Source organism: Neolamprologus multifasciatus, chromosome 3 (assembly GCF_963576455.1).
Source record: "Neolamprologus multifasciatus chromosome 3, fNeoMul1.2, whole genome shotgun sequence".
NCBI classification, from domain to species: Eukaryota; Metazoa; Chordata; class Actinopteri; order Cichliformes; family Cichlidae; genus Neolamprologus; species Neolamprologus multifasciatus.
In genome coordinates, this window is record NC_140441.1 from 17391961 (window position 1) to 17409772 (window position 17812).

Sequence of the window (17812 nt, forward strand, 5' to 3'; positions counted from 1 at the left end):
ATTGACTATTTTTTTCAAATATTTATCTATCAAATATTTATCGTTGCATTGTCTCACTCACAGCATGACTATTATGTAATTTCTTCTTCATTGGCAACCCATTTAATTTGAGCAGGTAGTTGTACTGCCCTCTAGCATACGCTGATCGCTTAGAGTACTAATCAGGTAGAACCAGATAATCTTCCACAGCACACCTGATCATTTCTCACAAGCGACTGGCCTTCTTTAAGTTACTTGAAGAATTTCACCTCTCATCCGAGAAGCTTCTTCAGTTCTAAAACCAAATGGTGCAGAGTCCCAGGTATTTAAACCCTAGTGGGAGTTGTCCGTTAGGAGGGTCAATGACCCACTATTGATCATGTGCCTCATCACATAAGACAAGGTGTGAAAAATGGCGTGGGTCATTATCATCATTATTTCAAGTAAAACCATGGTGAGACCTTACCTCACCCTATCATGTGACTTATTGAGACCACCTGACACAAGATGTTAGGGGGTTGAGGCGCAGTGAAGGGATCTTTTTAGGCCTCTTTTACTCCTCTTACAAACCAAGCTCATTACCCTCAGTACCTTTAGGCATGTTGGCGTGGTGAAGACAACCAGCTGAAGTTTCAACGTGAGCACGACATTGGGCAAGAAATGCACTGAGGCTACAATTCACCAAAATTGGACAATAGGAGATTGGAAAAATGTTGTGTAATGGTGTGGGGGATATTTTCTTGGCATGCTTTGGGTCTCTTAGTACCAGTTAAGCATTGTTTAAATGTCGCAGCCAACCTGAGTGTTCTTGCTGACCATGTCCAGTGGCGGTCCTAGCCTGTTTGGCGCCCTGGGCGAACACTCCCTCTGCTGCCCCCCGTTTCTCGTTTTGACTCCTCTACTTTTTTTGTTTTTTCTAAACTGAGGACCTGATGGCTTTGAACTTTTCTTGTCCATCTTCCATTGGTTTTAATTTTGCACTCCAGTATGAACACCCATCCCCCAACACGAGGATCACCACAACATAACCTAATAGACCTACACCTTAGTTCACAGATTGACTTTGTCTAGGGTTTATTTCTGGGATTTCACACAACCCAGGATTCAAACCATGAATACATAATAGGCTTGGATTTACAACATTATGAATGAAATGTGCTCTATTTGGAAGCAGTCGGCCTCTCCCCCTTCGACGGGTTGTGTGTGAGACTTTAAATCATCAAACTGTAAATTATAAATTTTAAATTGTTATAGATCCCTTTACCCCGAATCCTAAAGTGTATATTTATTTTCTTACTCTTCTTATATATATTGTTTGTATACTCGTCCTGCTGTAACTGGAGCCTCGTCGTCTCGTCTCTCTATATACTGGACTGTATGTAGCAGAGATGACAATAAAGTTTACTTTGACTTCAGCAGCGAGCAGGCGCACCGAGGGCTCTCGTGCTCACTTTATAGAATTTCGAAAAAACATCGGCGCAAATTATAAGTCTGTATCATGATATCTGGTGTTTTCGTGTTTGTTGGTTTGATTTTATTTTGTTTTATTTTGCGAGTTGGTTATTAGATGCTGCTCCAGCCAGCCAGTGAATCCCCCGCCGCCCCGCCCTCTCCTCCCTGTGCCGCAAGCAGCAGGTGCACCTCGCAAACGGAGGGCGCCCTTACTCCCAGAAAACGGGCGATAGAAAACCGATCGGTGCCTATGCCGTTCCCAATATGCGCTGGCATGACGTCAGGGCAGCATGAGTACAAGCAATTTTTTTATTTTTTATTTTTTTCGATGCCCGTGATGCCGCCCCCCCCCACCACGATGCCGCCCTGGGCAACCGCCCGTGTCGCCCGTATCAAAAACTGCTACTGACCATGTCCATCCCTTTACAAGCGTGTACCATCTTGTGATGGCGGCTTCGAGCAGGATAAAAACCATTTATCAAAGTTCAAATCATCTCAAACTGGCTTCTTGAACTTAATAATGAGTTCACTGTACGTCATTTCCAGAGGTTTGTACTTGTTCAAGACGTGAAGAGTGGTGAGATTGAAGGGTACACGTTCTTTTAACAGGGCTGTGAAGGTAAAAGGTGTCAAAAAATGTGAACCTTTGCACTGTGAGTCATGATCTGCAGTACTGTTTAAAAAAGAAAAAGGACCGTAAGTGTACATGGTTTAGCCAGAAATGCAGCATTTGAAACTCAAGACTTGAGATGTTAAAACCTAAATCTGTATTTTAGCTTTTTAGGTGCCGACATCCTATTTTCAAAGCCGTCTCATCTGATTAGATGTCGGTCTGCTTATCATGACAGCTGCAGCGGTACTCGAGCCAGAGGGGAATTATCCTTTAATTGCCTTCCTCCATACATATATCTCTCGCTTTGATGTAGCTTTAGCACCTAAAACTATCACTGAAAGGTAGTATATGTAATACAGATTGATAAATACTGAATGCAGGTGCCAGATGGTGCTGGAAAAATGATGGATCTGTGCTACTCCTGCTTTTAATAGATGCTTTTGATGTGCCAACTGTGTAATAAATGTAATGTCATTGTTTGTCAGACTTAAATTTGCATTTACTTTGGATACAAAGTTTTTAAATACCAAGAAATGTAACATTCATACTAACAAAAATTTAGCAACACGTTTTTGTTCCAGTGCACCTCTCCAATATGAGAACATAACCATGCACAACACTCGCAGATAAGTCTTTTTTCAGCTTTTATGAAACCAAAACAGACACTCTTATTTTAACTCAAAAGGGCACAGTGCTGTCCTTGATTTTGAATGCTAAATATCTTAAACTGTCACACTCTCCAGTAAGAACAAAGGCCTTGTCTTGTCTTTCCACATGAGAACAAAGCAACACTGATTCCAAGTCACACTGAAAGCATACACAACCCATATGTAGCCTTCAAAGTAGAAGGGCACCAAAAGAAATGCTTAATTTTGTTGGATGTTCATGATTTTTGATTTTTGTAATTTAACAAAACATTTTCATTTGAAGTAGATGTTTCTATATTTTGCATTTGTCAGCAAAAAGATGAAAGTAAATCTGTGGGAAGCCACCTTTTTATTGAAAGTGTAACCGCACAGCCTTGACATGATGCTGACTCACAATCCAATTACAAGAATTTTTTTTTGCATTGTTGAAGATATGATTCTAATTCTGATTGGAACTTGTGTGGTCAATCAAATGGTCTGCCTTGGTTTGGACAGGCATTGATTGCAATGAGATGTTAAATATTAAATATATATTAAATATACTGGTTATTTTTTTCCTCCCCATACAGCAACAACAATATCTTAAAGCAGGATATCGCCAAAAAAAGTCTCCTCTGTCTACTCAATTATAATCAAATATTCCACCTACAATTAAAGCTAAAATATGTTAGTTTAGTGAAGCTAACAGACAAACAAAGCAATTATATGGCAAATATAATAGAACAATGCATATCTAAAACACTATATATTACCTTTAGGCATTGGTGGAGTCCTCAGCATAGCATAAAGGAGGTTTAACTAGCCAGAGCTCATATCTAAACCATATGTTAGTTTCAGCAAGTATGCCACCACAAAATAATACTAAAGTAAGATCACAGCCTATCTAAGATGTTCATATCTATCGCTTTACCCACTGGTTTATCTTGATGTCTCACATTGTCTAGATCCAGTAAACCCTGAAAAACATGCTTCCCACCTGTGGCTGAAAACAAGCCACACTTATAGGTCTTAATAATTTAAACATTAAAAATGTATCAATACTAATCAGTTACTTAGCAGTTCTCTATCCACTGTCTCTCGACACTATTAAATATTTCTTAACTACAGAAGTATAGAGATAATCTCTTTACTCATTGAAGCCAATTGCTAATATAATATGTTTTCTGCTCTTATTTGTTTGGTTGTTTGTTTGTTTTTTTGACTGAACCATATTTAGACAAGAAGAGAGTTTTCAGCTAATGATACCACTGGCTAGCTTGGTTAGCATTTCAGTGTTTGCTAAAGGGGAAGCTAATTTGGCTAGCACAAACAGGCTTAAAAGACATACTCACCAGTGTTGCCAACTTAGCGACTTTGTCGCTATATTTAGCGAGTTTTCAGACCCCCTTAGCGACTTTGTTTTCTAAAAAGCGACTAGCGACAAATCTGGCGACTTTTTCTGGTATTATTGGAGACTTATTTATGACGACTTTTTGACGTGAAAGCGGGTATCGCTTTTACTCTCAACAAGCAGCGGGTGCTGCCTTGGGCACCTCACCCGTTCCAAAGCACTCACGGACAGAGGATAGTCCTCCCCCAGCTGCAGGGCAGAAGATGTTCACACCTGTGCGTCCGAACTGCAAATGAATCGCGCGTGAGCGAAGCCTCTGCTCTCGCACTGACTGTACCGCAGTCAGTTCTTCTTTTACTGTTATGCTGTTTTGTGGATCACGAGGTTTAAAACTACTTATAAACACACATACACAGTAACTCCACCAGAGTGCCTATTTCAGGTCACTTTTGCCAGTCCAGGCCCGGATAAAGGAGCAGGGTTGGAATTGTGACATTAAAAAAAACAATAATTGCTAAAAGAAATTTAATTTGTAGTTCTAAATGAATTCTAAATGCATTTAGGACGTTTTTTACTCACTTTATGTCTCTTCCACGATGTTATTTCTCTCTCCAACAACGTAGGTTACAATTATATTAGCATGACCAATTATGCAAATTAGGCGATGACGTCATTTAGCGACTTCTAGCGACTTTTAGGACAGCCAATAGCGATTTTCCTTACTGAGGAGTTGGCAACACTGATACTCACTTTAGAAACTGAACAACAGGTTCCTTATTGTCTACAACCAGTGAACCTGAAAAAAGGTCTCCGCCTGTAACTCTAACTGGTAACTCAGCTAACCAACGCCAAAGGAAAATATACTTTTAGGTCTTAATAATTAATGTAAACAGTAAAAATATATCAGCGTTCACTACTTATTCAGCATTTCGCTATCTCTTCACACTCTTAATTATTCCTTACCTTTACTCATAGACCTCTGGTTATAATATAACCATATGTTCTCAATTTGTTTGAAAAAAAAGAGAAAGAAACCAAATTAAGCAAAATTGTTTTTAGGTACAGAAAGCAACCAAAAAGGGTTTGCTGAAGGCTAATTTGCTGACTTTATCTAGCAAAAATTTAATTTGTATTATTTTTTTAATGTGAATTAATGGTTCAAATATATTTTGTGGTTTGGGAATTTTTTTCAGATTTTGAAAGTTTGAGAACAACTACAGTTTTTACTAACCAGCAAATTATCTGTATTTCTTTTGTAAGGCTGCTGTAAAGCTGTATCATTAGTTTGCTCTCAAGTTTTCATTTTTGGGGAATAAGCCTCAAGTGGCCATTTGAAGAACTGCAGATTTTTACACCATAACATCAGTTTTGTTTTTCAATCGAGGATGTTGTGTTGTATGAGATAAATGTAATTTCACAATTAAGATTCAACCCAAGAACTCCTTGATGCAAGCAGCCATTCTCCAAAAATGATGAGGTCGTTTAATCTTCCATTTAATTGACAATTTGTGTTGAGCGGTCTTATTAAACTGGGTTTAAGACTTCTTTAACAGAAAAGATGGCATGCTTTTTCACCAAGGTCGTCACACTGTATTTCGAGGCCAGTGAATGTGGCCGAATGCGCTGGGTGCATAAAATGCTGGTAATCTAGTGACAGTGTGTTGATGGTTATTGAGGTTGCTAAAGTGGTACTCAAAGTCAAGACAGATTTGCTCATGAATGCTGTCACTGCAGCCACAAATACTCATTTTTATGTCCTCTCCCTCTCTCCTCTGCGCAAGTGTCTAACTTTTTTTTAAATAGCTTTTCCCATCTGGCTCACTCTAAATGTTGCAAATGATCCCTTCTTGTTAAAATTTGTTTCCTTTGCGTTCTCTCACGCTCTCTCTCTCTTTTTCCACCTGCTTCTTCCATCTCACTTCCTCCCTGCTGCTCTGGCCTATCGCTCCATATTTTCTCATGCCATCCTCTTTGCTATCTTTCTCACTGTCTGCTTCCCACACTCCCATTGCCTCCCGCCTTCTTTCTCTCCCTTCCTCTTGCTGGTTGCTTGATTCATTTTATTGTCTGCTCCCTGCAGGTATACCCTCGGAAGAGCACCCCCGCTGTGGACAGGCTATGTGTGGGCGTTCCTGCCGCAGAGGTGAGTCAAATGCTGCTGTATCACACAAGCACCTTCTCAAGTAGATTGTCTGTTTGCACTTCTCCGTGTTGTGGGGCTTTTTTTTTTAACAATCGTACTTTTGATTACTTCACAAAAATCAGTTTCTGCAGAAAATAAAATATGAATGATATGAATTGCCCGACGGTACTGACTGACGAGAGCACGAGGGCATTGAGTTGGGCGATTGCACTGACAGTGCAAGTGTATTTCTTGACAGTTTGAGAGTGTTTGGATCAGTGTTTTCTCAGAGTCAAATTAAAATATCTTCCACGCTTCTCAAAGAAGACATTAGTAGGAACAGTGATCTCCTTATCAGGCTTGTTTATGTAGTCATACTACAGCTAAGTCTCTACTAAAGATACGAGCAGGAAAGAAATGGGCGTTGTGTAGCAGCAGCATGTGGACTCAGTGATTGTTGAGTTCTGTGCACTTGGCAGAAGGAAACCAAACAGGCCAACGCCACGGAGGGAACTGGACAACTTATCTGTGTAAAACTCATTATATCATGTGGGATATCACACACACACACACTCACTGTCACACGCAGCGTAGCGCTAGAAGCTTGATTTAAACATAATCTCAAATGCTGACAGGCTTTCGTGCTCGGCGGACTTTCCGTTAGTATCCTATCCTCCCTTCCAATGTTGACTCAAAGCCCAATGTAAATGCCAGTGGAATATTGTGATTCACGGGGCTCTGCTGATCACACACTGCATTTCCATGCATTATTTACATCAAGCTTAGCTCTCTGTGCATTTGCAAGCACAGGTCACAAACAAGCAGGGATCAATGAATGACAAAAATCAAATATTTATGTCCGAGCCAGAGCACCTAAGGCGGGTCACATGACCGCGGGGCTCTGCGGGGACAACTTCCTGCCACATGCCCTCTAGAGGGAAGTAAAATCAGCAGCATCAGGAAAAAAAAACAGAGAGAGAGAGGGTGGTGTTTGTTGTAGCAATTTACAGAGTGAGGAAGAAATGCTTTTGGGAATGTTTTTTTGTTTAGTTTTTTTAGTATTTGTTCCTGTGCGCCTGCCGTGTTGATTTACAGTCTTGTTGTTTTGTTTGCACACAGAATATATCAATTTGTTATTTTGCTAAACATCGAAGCAGTCGAGCATGCAATATAAACTGCAGTCCCAGTTACACGCAGCAGACGAGTATTTGCACAGTCTATAGGTAAACTTCATTAAACGTGTTAATGAGTGGTATTTATTATAAAAACCTGCGTGCTGAAAACTGGAAATATCATCCCAGGCCGGTTTCCCCTGCCTGTTTTTCAATGACACCGTAAAATACTGTTTTCCCTAACGGACGCCTCCGCTCATTGTCCCCGCCAGTGTTTCGGCTTGCTGGGAATCAACGGAGCTGGAAAAACCACCACGTTCAAGATGCTGACAGGAGACATCCCAGTCTCCAGTGGAGAGGCCTTCCTAAATGGATACAGGTGAGGCCCTAACTCCCACTAGTGCACCAAGTACCTCATCATAATTAGCCACCCAGGAAGGCTGCTCAGATGGGGATCGAGCTGTAGTTTTTTTATAGCTCACATCCTGTTCCACAGCTACATTCATTCTCTGTAATACCGCTTTCTATTTTTCCATCTCAGGCACTCTCACTGTCTTTGTTTTTCCCAGCTATGCAGTTCTACTATCTGTTATACATTTGGCTGTCTCTGTCTCTCCTTCAGCTTTGGTTTTCTCTCCTTACTCTGAGATTCTCAGAAATGCTGAAGACTGAGCTCTCGCCTTTTTTCCCCTCCTTACCTCTTGTACAGCTTACACATATTTCATTCCTTTTCATATCCTCACCCTGCACCCTGCTCTGTTTTTTTTTTGTCTCAGCCTTGCAATATCAGTCATAAGAAATCTTTGTACATGCCAAAAACCAAAAAACTTGAGAGAAAGAAAGTTTGCTCTTCCTTATTTTTAGGAACAAACAACCGCGTTCCGTTGCCTTGGCGCGCATCTCTTAAGGCGGCACGGCAGAGTGCGGTTGAGCCGCGGCTGTTCATTCGCACGTCTTGCAATTGACTTTGTGTTCAACGAAAAACAAGCAGCGAACAGAGCAGCGCTTTGCTCAGCAGTGTTTATGTTGATTAATGTAGGTACAAAGGAGATCAGAGAAAAATCCGAGACCTTTAGGGGGAACGAAAATTAAAAAGAAAAGGAAAAACAGATGTGATTACACCCACTCTTCTGTTTTCAGCTCATTACGCTTTCTGTGCATTGGCAAGAACGATTAGTGGAAGAGAAAAGGCAGCTTCTCTTAAATGGAAGTTTATGCTCTCATGGCAGTCGTCCCTCTTGTCTGCATTTGTGGGCTCGCAGAAAATAGCAATGCCTACATTTAGCATGCTTTTACTGTTCACGAAAAGCTAGCATGCTAACCGCAGCAGGTGGCTCATTAGCTGCCATTATTTGATGAAGACCAAGAAGGAAGTGGATTACCTCAGTTACCACAGAGACGCTAATGCACATCATCACATTTATAAGTACATATTTTGGGCTAATTAACTCCTCTTGTTGGAATCCTCAGTCTTCAAAGATCATCCAGAGTTTAGAGGTTTTACTCTCTACACTAAGCTAACAGCAGTGTAGTCTGTGCAAACCCAGTGCCAAAATTGTTGAGATGATGCGTAATATGTAAATAACAATAGAATACAATGATTTGGAAATCCCATAAGCCAAAAGTCTATTCAAAATAGAAAACATATCAAATGTTTAAACTGAGAAAATAAAGTGAAAGCTCCTGACTGCAGGCCAGTTCAGCACTTGGACACCAAAGTCATGTTGTTGCAGTATGTGGTTTAAGGTTGTTCTGCTATAATATGCAAGGCCTTGAAAAAGATGCAGTCTGGAGGGGAGCATACGTTGCTTTAAGACTGACTGTGTTTTTCCAGATGTGCAAGCCAGACTGGATGGGGCATCTCCTCTTTAGTCTGGCAGACACAGCATCCATGTTTTCCAGAGAGAACGGTTTTCAACTTTGTCTCCAACCAATTCAGTGAGCTTTGGCTGTAATGCCATTATAGAGCCTTAACCTGTGTTTGTGGATTGCATGGTGAACTGAGATAGCACACAGTGATTTCTGGAAGCGCTTCTGAGCACGTGCAGTGATTTCCGTAACAGAATCATACCTGTTTTTAATGCAGTGCCCGCAGGTCCGAAGATCATCTGCAGCCAGTGGAAATTTTTGACCCTGTCACTTACTTACAGAGATTTCTCCAAATTATTTAAAAAAAATGAAGTACTGTACATGGTGATATAGTCAATGTGTTACAATGTGTCTTACAGCCGCAACTGTTCTAGAAATGTGCTGGTGCCATTAACTTTAAATTAAGCAAATATCTTTCTTAAAATATAACATTTGATATGCTTTCTGCAGCACGTTCTCATGGCAACACATATCATACTGACACGTGTGACAAATTGTCGGTATGTTATGTGTTCGGAGGAATGAGAGCCAGATGGAATGAATCTTTACGTTCTCATCATGAATCGCTTTAGATTACACTGTGATCGGGTTAAGGTTATGGTTAGGGCTCCAATGGAGGACTGGAGCCTCAGTTCAAAGCGTCGATTATCACCGCGAGTAGAACCCGTAGCGCTTCATAACGACATGGAAAGGTACTTTTCCCGTTACTATGAGACGTGTCGGACTGTGGGAATGGGCATGCTCTGGTTCTATTGTAAACAAGATATGGATTAATGAGATTTGTAAACAATTGTTTTCAGTTTTTATTTACATTTTACAGTTTTTCCAACTTTATCAGGAATTGTATTTGTATTTCCAAAGCATTTTCTGGCTTATGACACTTCCCCTCTTGTGGCCAGATGCTGCACTTAAATTCCCAGCCTTATTCGTGATGGAAAATAATGTTCAAATTTAGTCCCAAATCTATGATAGATGAAACAGAAAAGCAAAAGTGAAATTATTAATTAGTTATTACTTTTGTGAATATGATTTTCTCTATTGAAAAAAAGAAATACAGTGGAAACCGGTGCATTAAGAGTCTTTAAACTTGGGGCCAAGAGATCCTTTTTACAAATGAAATACAGCCAGACGCTTTGGATAAATCTGACACCGACAGAGCCTAACAGCGGTTAGCTCGGAGCAGCTGTTTAGCTCATAGCGAGTCAGTCACTCTTAAAAATGTTATTGCAAAAAAAAAGAAACTTTACCTTATGCGGTGTGATGGTACGTTTTAAGCCTGTTTCATGGATGCTTCTGATTGGACGTCTGCAAGCTTTAATGTTCATATGAAAGGTTAAGACTGACATGAAAAAACGCTGAAGCATTAACAGACTTAAATAGCAACACTGTAGTGGTGCTTTAATTATCAAAGGACTATTACTCACTGTTATTGTGAACTTTTATTCAGAGCTAGAACTCAACATATAATTAGATTAATGGAGTTTTCGGTTCACAATATGACCTTGTTGAGCTCTAGTGGACTCCAGGCAGCAGGTGAAAGAGATTTCAAGTGAAAATTTGTTGAATGTTACTAAGAAAATAAGAGAAAAAAATTCTGCAAAAAACATTTGTTGCTGCTGATGATGGTGAAAGTATTAGTATAAGAAAATTTGTTTGTGTTTGTATTTGATAAAACAGAGAATGTGTGTTATTTACTTAAGACTGCAAATACAGGATGTGAAATGAACCCGTCTGCTGCTTTATAATAGTCTGGAGGAATTTCGCTGAGGCCTTGACTGGGTCACCTCTGTTCCTCTAATTCTTTTAAGTTATTGTGAATATCTGACAACTTTACTTTCTACGCCAGATTGAATCTTCTCCTCTAAAACCCAGCTAGACGTCTACTTCAGTTATGTTGCTATTTGCTGTACAGCTTTTGTCTCTTTGTGTTTCATGTCTTTGTGTTTCATGAAGACTGCATGTAATACAGTCTTCAGATATTTTATTAGAAACATGAAGGTCACCCAGCGTTTGTGTTTCTTCCGCAGCATCCGAACTGAGATGAGGTCCGTGCACCAGAACATGGGCTATTGCCCCCAGTTTGATGCTCTCGATGAGCTGCTGACTGGACGAGAGCATCTGGAATTTTACGCCCGGCTACGAGGGGTACCGGCAAGCGAGGTCGCCATGGTAATCTTCTTAATTGAAGCCTTTGTTTCACTCCTGGCTAATGGTGTGCATCACCACATCTGCACCTTGGCTGGTACCAAGTATAGACTAGATAGAAAGCTATTGAAACAGCATCACTATATTTATTTTGTTTGTTTGTTTGTTTGTTTGCTGCAGAGTGCATCTAAAATGCATGTAGGGCAAAGTGAAGTAAATGTCAAAGTGATAGATAACCTCTATGAGAGAAGCCATACATAATGAAAAATGGCCAGTAGAAGAAAAGGAGCAGCTTGTGGGTTATGGCTCTGCATTATTCACAATGCCCAGTGGTGTGGCCCGCCCTAGGCGGCCTCCCCGCACTCCTCGCACTGCCCGCTTCTCCAGCACTCAGATCAAAAGAGGAAAAGGCTGCTGGTGACCACAGGCCTCAGACCTGGTGCCAGGGCTTTGATGCCTTAGCTTCAGTGCACAGTTCTGTGCGGCTAACAAAGCTCTTAACTTCGCTGCAAAAATTTCCTCACTGCAAATTCTTATTTTTTTTATTTTTATTTTTATTTTTATTTGCAATGGCAAGTCTCCATCCAAACAAAGTCCCCGTGCCTTATTTGCATAATCAATAAACAAATGCATCCACATGAATGAAAGGAATTCATTGGTGGTCCTGCAGCCTTCATTTAGTGCAGCATGCACATCCACAGCTCTGGCCAGGCTCCTGCTTTCTTGTGTTTGATGAGATGTTGTTGAAAACAGTAAAGTACCTCCACAGACCTGCCATTAACGTCTCACGGTGACACCAGCTGTCACGCCCTGTCCTTGAAAAACCACACAGCTCACATATAATAGTCAAAATATCATCCATCACGCTATCATGAGTCCAGTGATGGGGCTCATGATGAACACTCCTCTCAACACCACAATGGCTGCTCTGTTTTCTCTCCTCCATAGGTGGCGGAGTGGGGGGTCCAGAAGTTGGGGCTAGCCAAATATTCCAACAAATCAGCAGGAACCTACAGCGGCGGGAACAAGCGCAAACTTTCTACAGCGATAGCCCTGATCGGCTGTCCTCCAGTGATTTTTCTGGTGAGATTCAGCTTTATTGATATTGTGTATGTGGTGTACAGCATAAGCTGTTTTCTCTTTAAATACACACATGCAGCAGCGTGAATACGACAGGTTAGAACGTCTAGTAAAAGAAGAAAGAATAAGATACTGATCAGACTTGCAAACCTTTACTGAAGGATTTTTTAAGTAGATTAATTGCGGATGAGCAGGGTGTGCATCTCAGAGGTCACTCAGTGGTTGTGTTTTAATTCAATTTCATTTTCCGGGAAAAAGCACCGGTCCTTTTGGAAAAATGTGGAGCAGACAGAATTGTGTTTGCACATATTAAGTCCTTCTTCATCAGATCTTAAAACCGAGAGCCAACACATTTCCTCACCCGTGGAAGAATAATGGAGGAGTGACCCAGAATGTGCCGCGCCGCGTGTTTTCAATTTATGTGCATTAGGAAGTCGTGCCGTGGCATTATGAGGGACAAACTTCAGCGGCCTTAAGCACTTGGAGCTTCACACGGGCTTGCTTAATTAAAAACCTTTCATTATGATTTTTGCAAAGCTTCTGCAACTCAGTCAGCGTATCACATGATCTGATGTGATTTCCTGAGCTTTGATGGCAAAATAAAATGTAAAAATTAAAAAAATTACACTTTAATGCCTGTTTTCGCCCACCCTTCCCCCCAAAAATGTCTCCAACTATTCAACATTATTCCTGTTTCATTTGCTGCCCGTCAGCTCTAATTAACACATTACTTTGTTTCATTTGCAGCAGTTCATTGGATTACGGTGCTAATAATAATTTTATTTAAGTAATGACTCCATCCATGTTAAATTAAAGATGTAAAGGAGTTTCTGGAAGACGTTTCTGCCTCAATTTGTAAGCTATCAAGCTGCACTGTGCTGAACCTTGAGCCAGGCTAGCCTCCATTCCAAGTCAGCGGGGGACCCTGTGTTGTCAGCTCCCCGTGTCAATTTCGCCACTGCACGCGAGCCCAATGAGCCCAGGCGGCCTTGAGGCAGCGCCACATAGAGTTTGCACGGGGACACATTGGGCACGGCAATGGAAATGCCCGTGGGATTCTGCTAGCGAGGATAGAACCAGGCGCGGAACGAAGCCAGCCTGTGGACCGAGTACTGTCGATGTCTAATCAGGCATGGACAGACAAGCCCCGAGGAAAAAGAACCAGCGAGTGACTGAGATGTGTGAGCGTGCGCCGTGCTGCGCTGGTGTGTGCTTCATGTTTATGTTCCCATCATGTGAACATGGGTCTGGTCAGAATTCGCCTTTGTAGTGCAGATCTTATATAGCTCTCGGTTGCGCTGAGCAGATTCAGCGGCCTTCGGCACAGATTTGACCACAGCTCCAAAAATATTCCCTCTCGTGATGTTTTGATGATGATGATCGGAAAGAGCTTTGTGATACTAGAGCCTAAAAATCCATGTGATTTTTTTCCCCCCCTTTTCATTTCATCACTTCTCTGAAATCACACCGATCCACAGCTTACCTGCTTGCGTGCACTGCCTGACAGCTCATTCTTAAAAGAAGCGCCTGCGTGGAATTGACTGAAAGCTTTTCGTTCATTGCAGGATGAGCCGACCACCGGGATGGACCCAAAAGCCCGACGCTTCCTGTGGGACTGCATCCTGAGCGTCATCAGAGAGGGACGTTCAGTCGTTCTCACATCACACAGGTGCAACATCGCTCATCTATCGATTCTTATTCCTTTATTTATTTGATGCATTCACACCAAGATGGAGTCAAAATATTTTGACTCTTCACCAGGGAAAGCACAGCACCCAAACAGTCCACCAATGAAAGCGAGCTATAAATATTGTAATTATAATTGATTGGAGCCACACTTTAGTTGAAAGGTATTGTTTCCTGTGTGGCAGTTAATATTGGCTGCCAGAAACACACTGGCTGCTATAAAGCAGTCATGAAGCGTGAGGGCATATTGACTGACTGACTTTTTTTTCTTCTTTTTTCGCCCCTGTGAAAAGAGAAACTGTCAATATCAGTGCTGGAGTCTTTTCATTATCCAAGGCTTCCCGGAGCAAAGTTAAGTTTACTGAGTATTTCTTCTGTAGCGCTGGCCACCAATTTAAGATATGGCGGGGGTTTTCTGTCTTTTCTTTTAGCAAAGTTGAAAAATTAAAAGCCATATTTCTCCGGGAAACCCACAACGTTGACGGCCCGAGTCGATATGGAACATTTAACAATTTGCTGCCTGTTTGTTTGACCGTTTACCAAACCCGAGTTGTATGTGAGGCTGGCAGGCAGCGCCTGTGGAATGAATGATTCTTATTACACGTGCTGCTTTCGTGGAGCGTTTGGCGTTTGTCGTCCCGGGCACGCTGGCTGAGCTGCATCCAATCGTCCATGTCATGACCAGGTGGTTTTGTTTTGTTAAGTGGTGCGCTGGCCAGGTTTTTACAAAGTCATAATCCTAATTGCGTCATTCCTCAGAAAGGCATCGCAGGTTCTGCCCCGGATACAAATGACTCGTGCTCACTCGCGACGCCGAGCGAGATAAAAAAATTAGAGGGTGAGAACTACAGATGGGCCCTTCGTCTCCCTCTAATTACTGAATTTGCTGTACGCTTTAGATGCTCAAATTTGAACTGTGAGTCAACATGAGTGGGTGAGTGAAGGTTTGAGTCCACGTGGTCCACAACAAGAGCACTCAGAGAGCGCAGCTGCCTCTGAAAGGAAGGGGCTGTACTTAAACTTTGATGTTTTAAGCTGATGTCAGCATTGGTTATATGGAGATCCCCAATAATGACAACTGCATCGTTTTCATGAATCATTTGTGCTGATGTCAGGATTGTTAATGGAAACCTAGTGTAGTATATTAAACTTTTTGTGAAGTCGTATAATGTTGTATTAAAAAATAGCATTTTAAAGAGTTCAAACGAAGAAAGTGCTCATGTCCTCCAATCACTATTGTATTGCTTTAAAGTTTAGAGATGATCAAATAGAAACTAAAGCTTTTAATTAATTTGTGTGACCCTGACCTTTGACCTGTGCCCTTGAATCATTATTTTCTTATCTTCACCCATATGGTTGGAGCAGAGTTGGCTGAAATCTTTGGCTTCTATAAGCTGTAAAAACCTGAGATTTTAAGACTGATTCATGAAGTGAGTAATTTTTTAAAAATCTCTGACATCACTGTGATGTTGTACAGCTCTCTCCATGCCCTTTCATATGATATATTACTCAATATGGTTTCTCAATATTTTTTTTTTTAAAGATGATCCTTAAAAAACCGTGGCTAATCTAAAGTTTTCATCGATTTTCACATTTGGTGTGATCTTGACCTGAGTTTCACCAAAATTAACCAGCTTGAGCTGTTTTTGGCATCGACCATCACACAAAATTTTAACGTGATATCTTGAAAACTGTGGACGCTAAACTGCTTTGGGGAAGGAAAACTTGAAGTCTTTCTATTATAAAAACATTTCACCTCAAATGGAGCAGGTTTCAGAAGTTAAAGACATAGACAAAGGCATCTGGATTTTTTTACAATTATTTGTTTTTGCTACTACGAGTCTCCTCTCTTTCTTTCAATAGCATGGAGGAGTGTGAAGCGTTGTGCACACGCATGGCCATCATGGTAAATGGTCGCTTCAAGTGCCTCGGGAGCATCCAGCATCTGAAGAGCAGGTAAGGATGTTTTGGGGGGGGGGGGGGTTTGCCACTAAAACAAAGAAGAGGAGAAAGAAATAAACCGCAAAAATCTTTGAAGTAACTTGAGTTGAGATGAAAGAAATCCTGTCTCCCACTGAGGCGCTCTGTTATTTATACTGTGTATATAAATAACACAAAACCGTGTGTATTGATAATAAAAAGAATATAGGAGTAGATTTAAGTTTTTAAGGAAGAATGAGAAACCTTGCTTATAATACTTGGATTGTTTCATTAAGAAGGAGCTCAAGAGGAGAGCCACAAAAATGAACATTCGCTCTCGTGCTGCGATGCTACAAATGTTAGGCAGCATGTTTGTGAGGGTGCTGCTAGTTAACAGGGCTGACCGTACTGATGATACTAAAACTTCAGTGTTGATAGCAGTAATGCATATAATGTATGATAATCTGAAAAATGAGTGTGTGATTGCAGTTTGTATAGTTAAGGCTACAAACTCTGTCACTGTCTTCATGCGTCATAATTTTGCCAAAAAAGACAAAACACAATACACCAAGTCATGGATGATTTGACTGACAGATTATAGATATGACAGAAATACTGTTACTGTGATTGTTTTTCATTCCATCATAAATGTGAAATGACTCATTTGTAATATGTTTTATTTGCTTAGTTAATCATGTTTGATTTAGCAGGTATATGTTGTGGTAAAAATAAACACATGTTAATGCTGTAAACGACCCATAGCCGTAGAGTTCCAGTTTATGGTGACGTCCTTCTCTTCTCATCGCCTTCATTTCATACCTTGATGTAGTCTTTCTCTTTTAAATTTTCTCCATATACGCACTCATCAGCCACTTCTTTAGGTATACCCTTTCAGTTGCTCGTACAAATATCCAATTTGCCAACCACATGCTCGCAACTTAATGCATTTAGGCATGCAGCCATGGTTAAGACGGGATGCTGAAGTTTATCCTGAGCGTGAGAATGGAGGAGAATGGTGATTGAAGAGAGTTGTTGGTCCTGAGTGTTTCATAAACTGCTGATCTCGTGGGATATTTCCACACAGCCATCTCTAGGGTTTAGAGAGTCTGAAAATGAGAACATATTCACTGAGTAGCAGTTCTGCCGCTTGATATCAGACAGCAGAAGAATATGGACAGACTGCTTTAAGCTGAGATCAAGCAAGTAATTTCTCAAATAAACACTTATTTTAACCTCTCCAAATGTCACCAAAATTGGACAACAGAAGGTTACAGAAACGTTTCCTGATCTGATGATTCTCAATTTCTGCTGCTGTGAATTTGGCATAAAAAACATGAAAGCATCATGTTATTGGTGGTGTAATGGTATGTTGTACCATCTTCTGATGGCTGCTTCCAGCATGATAACTGTGCACCGTGTTACAAAGCTTAGATCATCTCAAAATGGTTCACTGTACTCACAGTCATCCAATAGCGCACTTTGGCATGTAGTGGAAGAGGAGATTCACATCGTGGATGTGCAGCACCTGTGTGATGCTGTCATGTCAGTATGGACCAAAATCATGCTGTGAAGAATTGAGGCTAATATGAAGGCAAAGGGGGTCCAAAGTGGTACTGACAAGGTATAGGTGTAGAAAACGTGGCTGCTGAGTATATACACATCTGTGATCATGATTATGATGATATTTACCCATAGTAACTGTGAAAGCTCTAACCTCATACATTCAGACACAAGACTAAGTAGTCGTTTACTTTCCATATTGGCTGCACTGTATTGATTTCACCTGAAAAGACGCAGTCACGTATGCAGGGCTGGCGTTTCCGTTCCAGATCTTTCGCCATTACCTCAAATTCATGT

General features: G+C 41.0%; 1 protein-coding gene across 2 annotated transcripts in view; it reads left to right on the plus strand.

Moving 5' to 3' along the window:
• Positions 1-17812, plus strand: part of LOC146521809 (phospholipid-transporting ATPase ABCA1) — a 203958-nt gene that overhangs the window by 167177 nt on the left and 18969 nt on the right. For both annotated transcript variants that reach the window (XM_085139650.1, XM_085139644.1), the window contains exons 43-48: positions 6102-6164; positions 7528-7634; positions 11152-11293; positions 12218-12352; positions 13915-14018; positions 15899-15991. In XM_085139650.1, coding sequence (XP_084995776.1) covers positions 6102-6164; positions 7528-7634; positions 11152-11293; positions 12218-12352; positions 13915-14018; positions 15899-15991 — 644 coding nt within the window. The remainder of the gene's footprint in view (positions 1-6101; positions 6165-7527; positions 7635-11151; positions 11294-12217; positions 12353-13914; positions 14019-15898; positions 15992-17812) is intronic.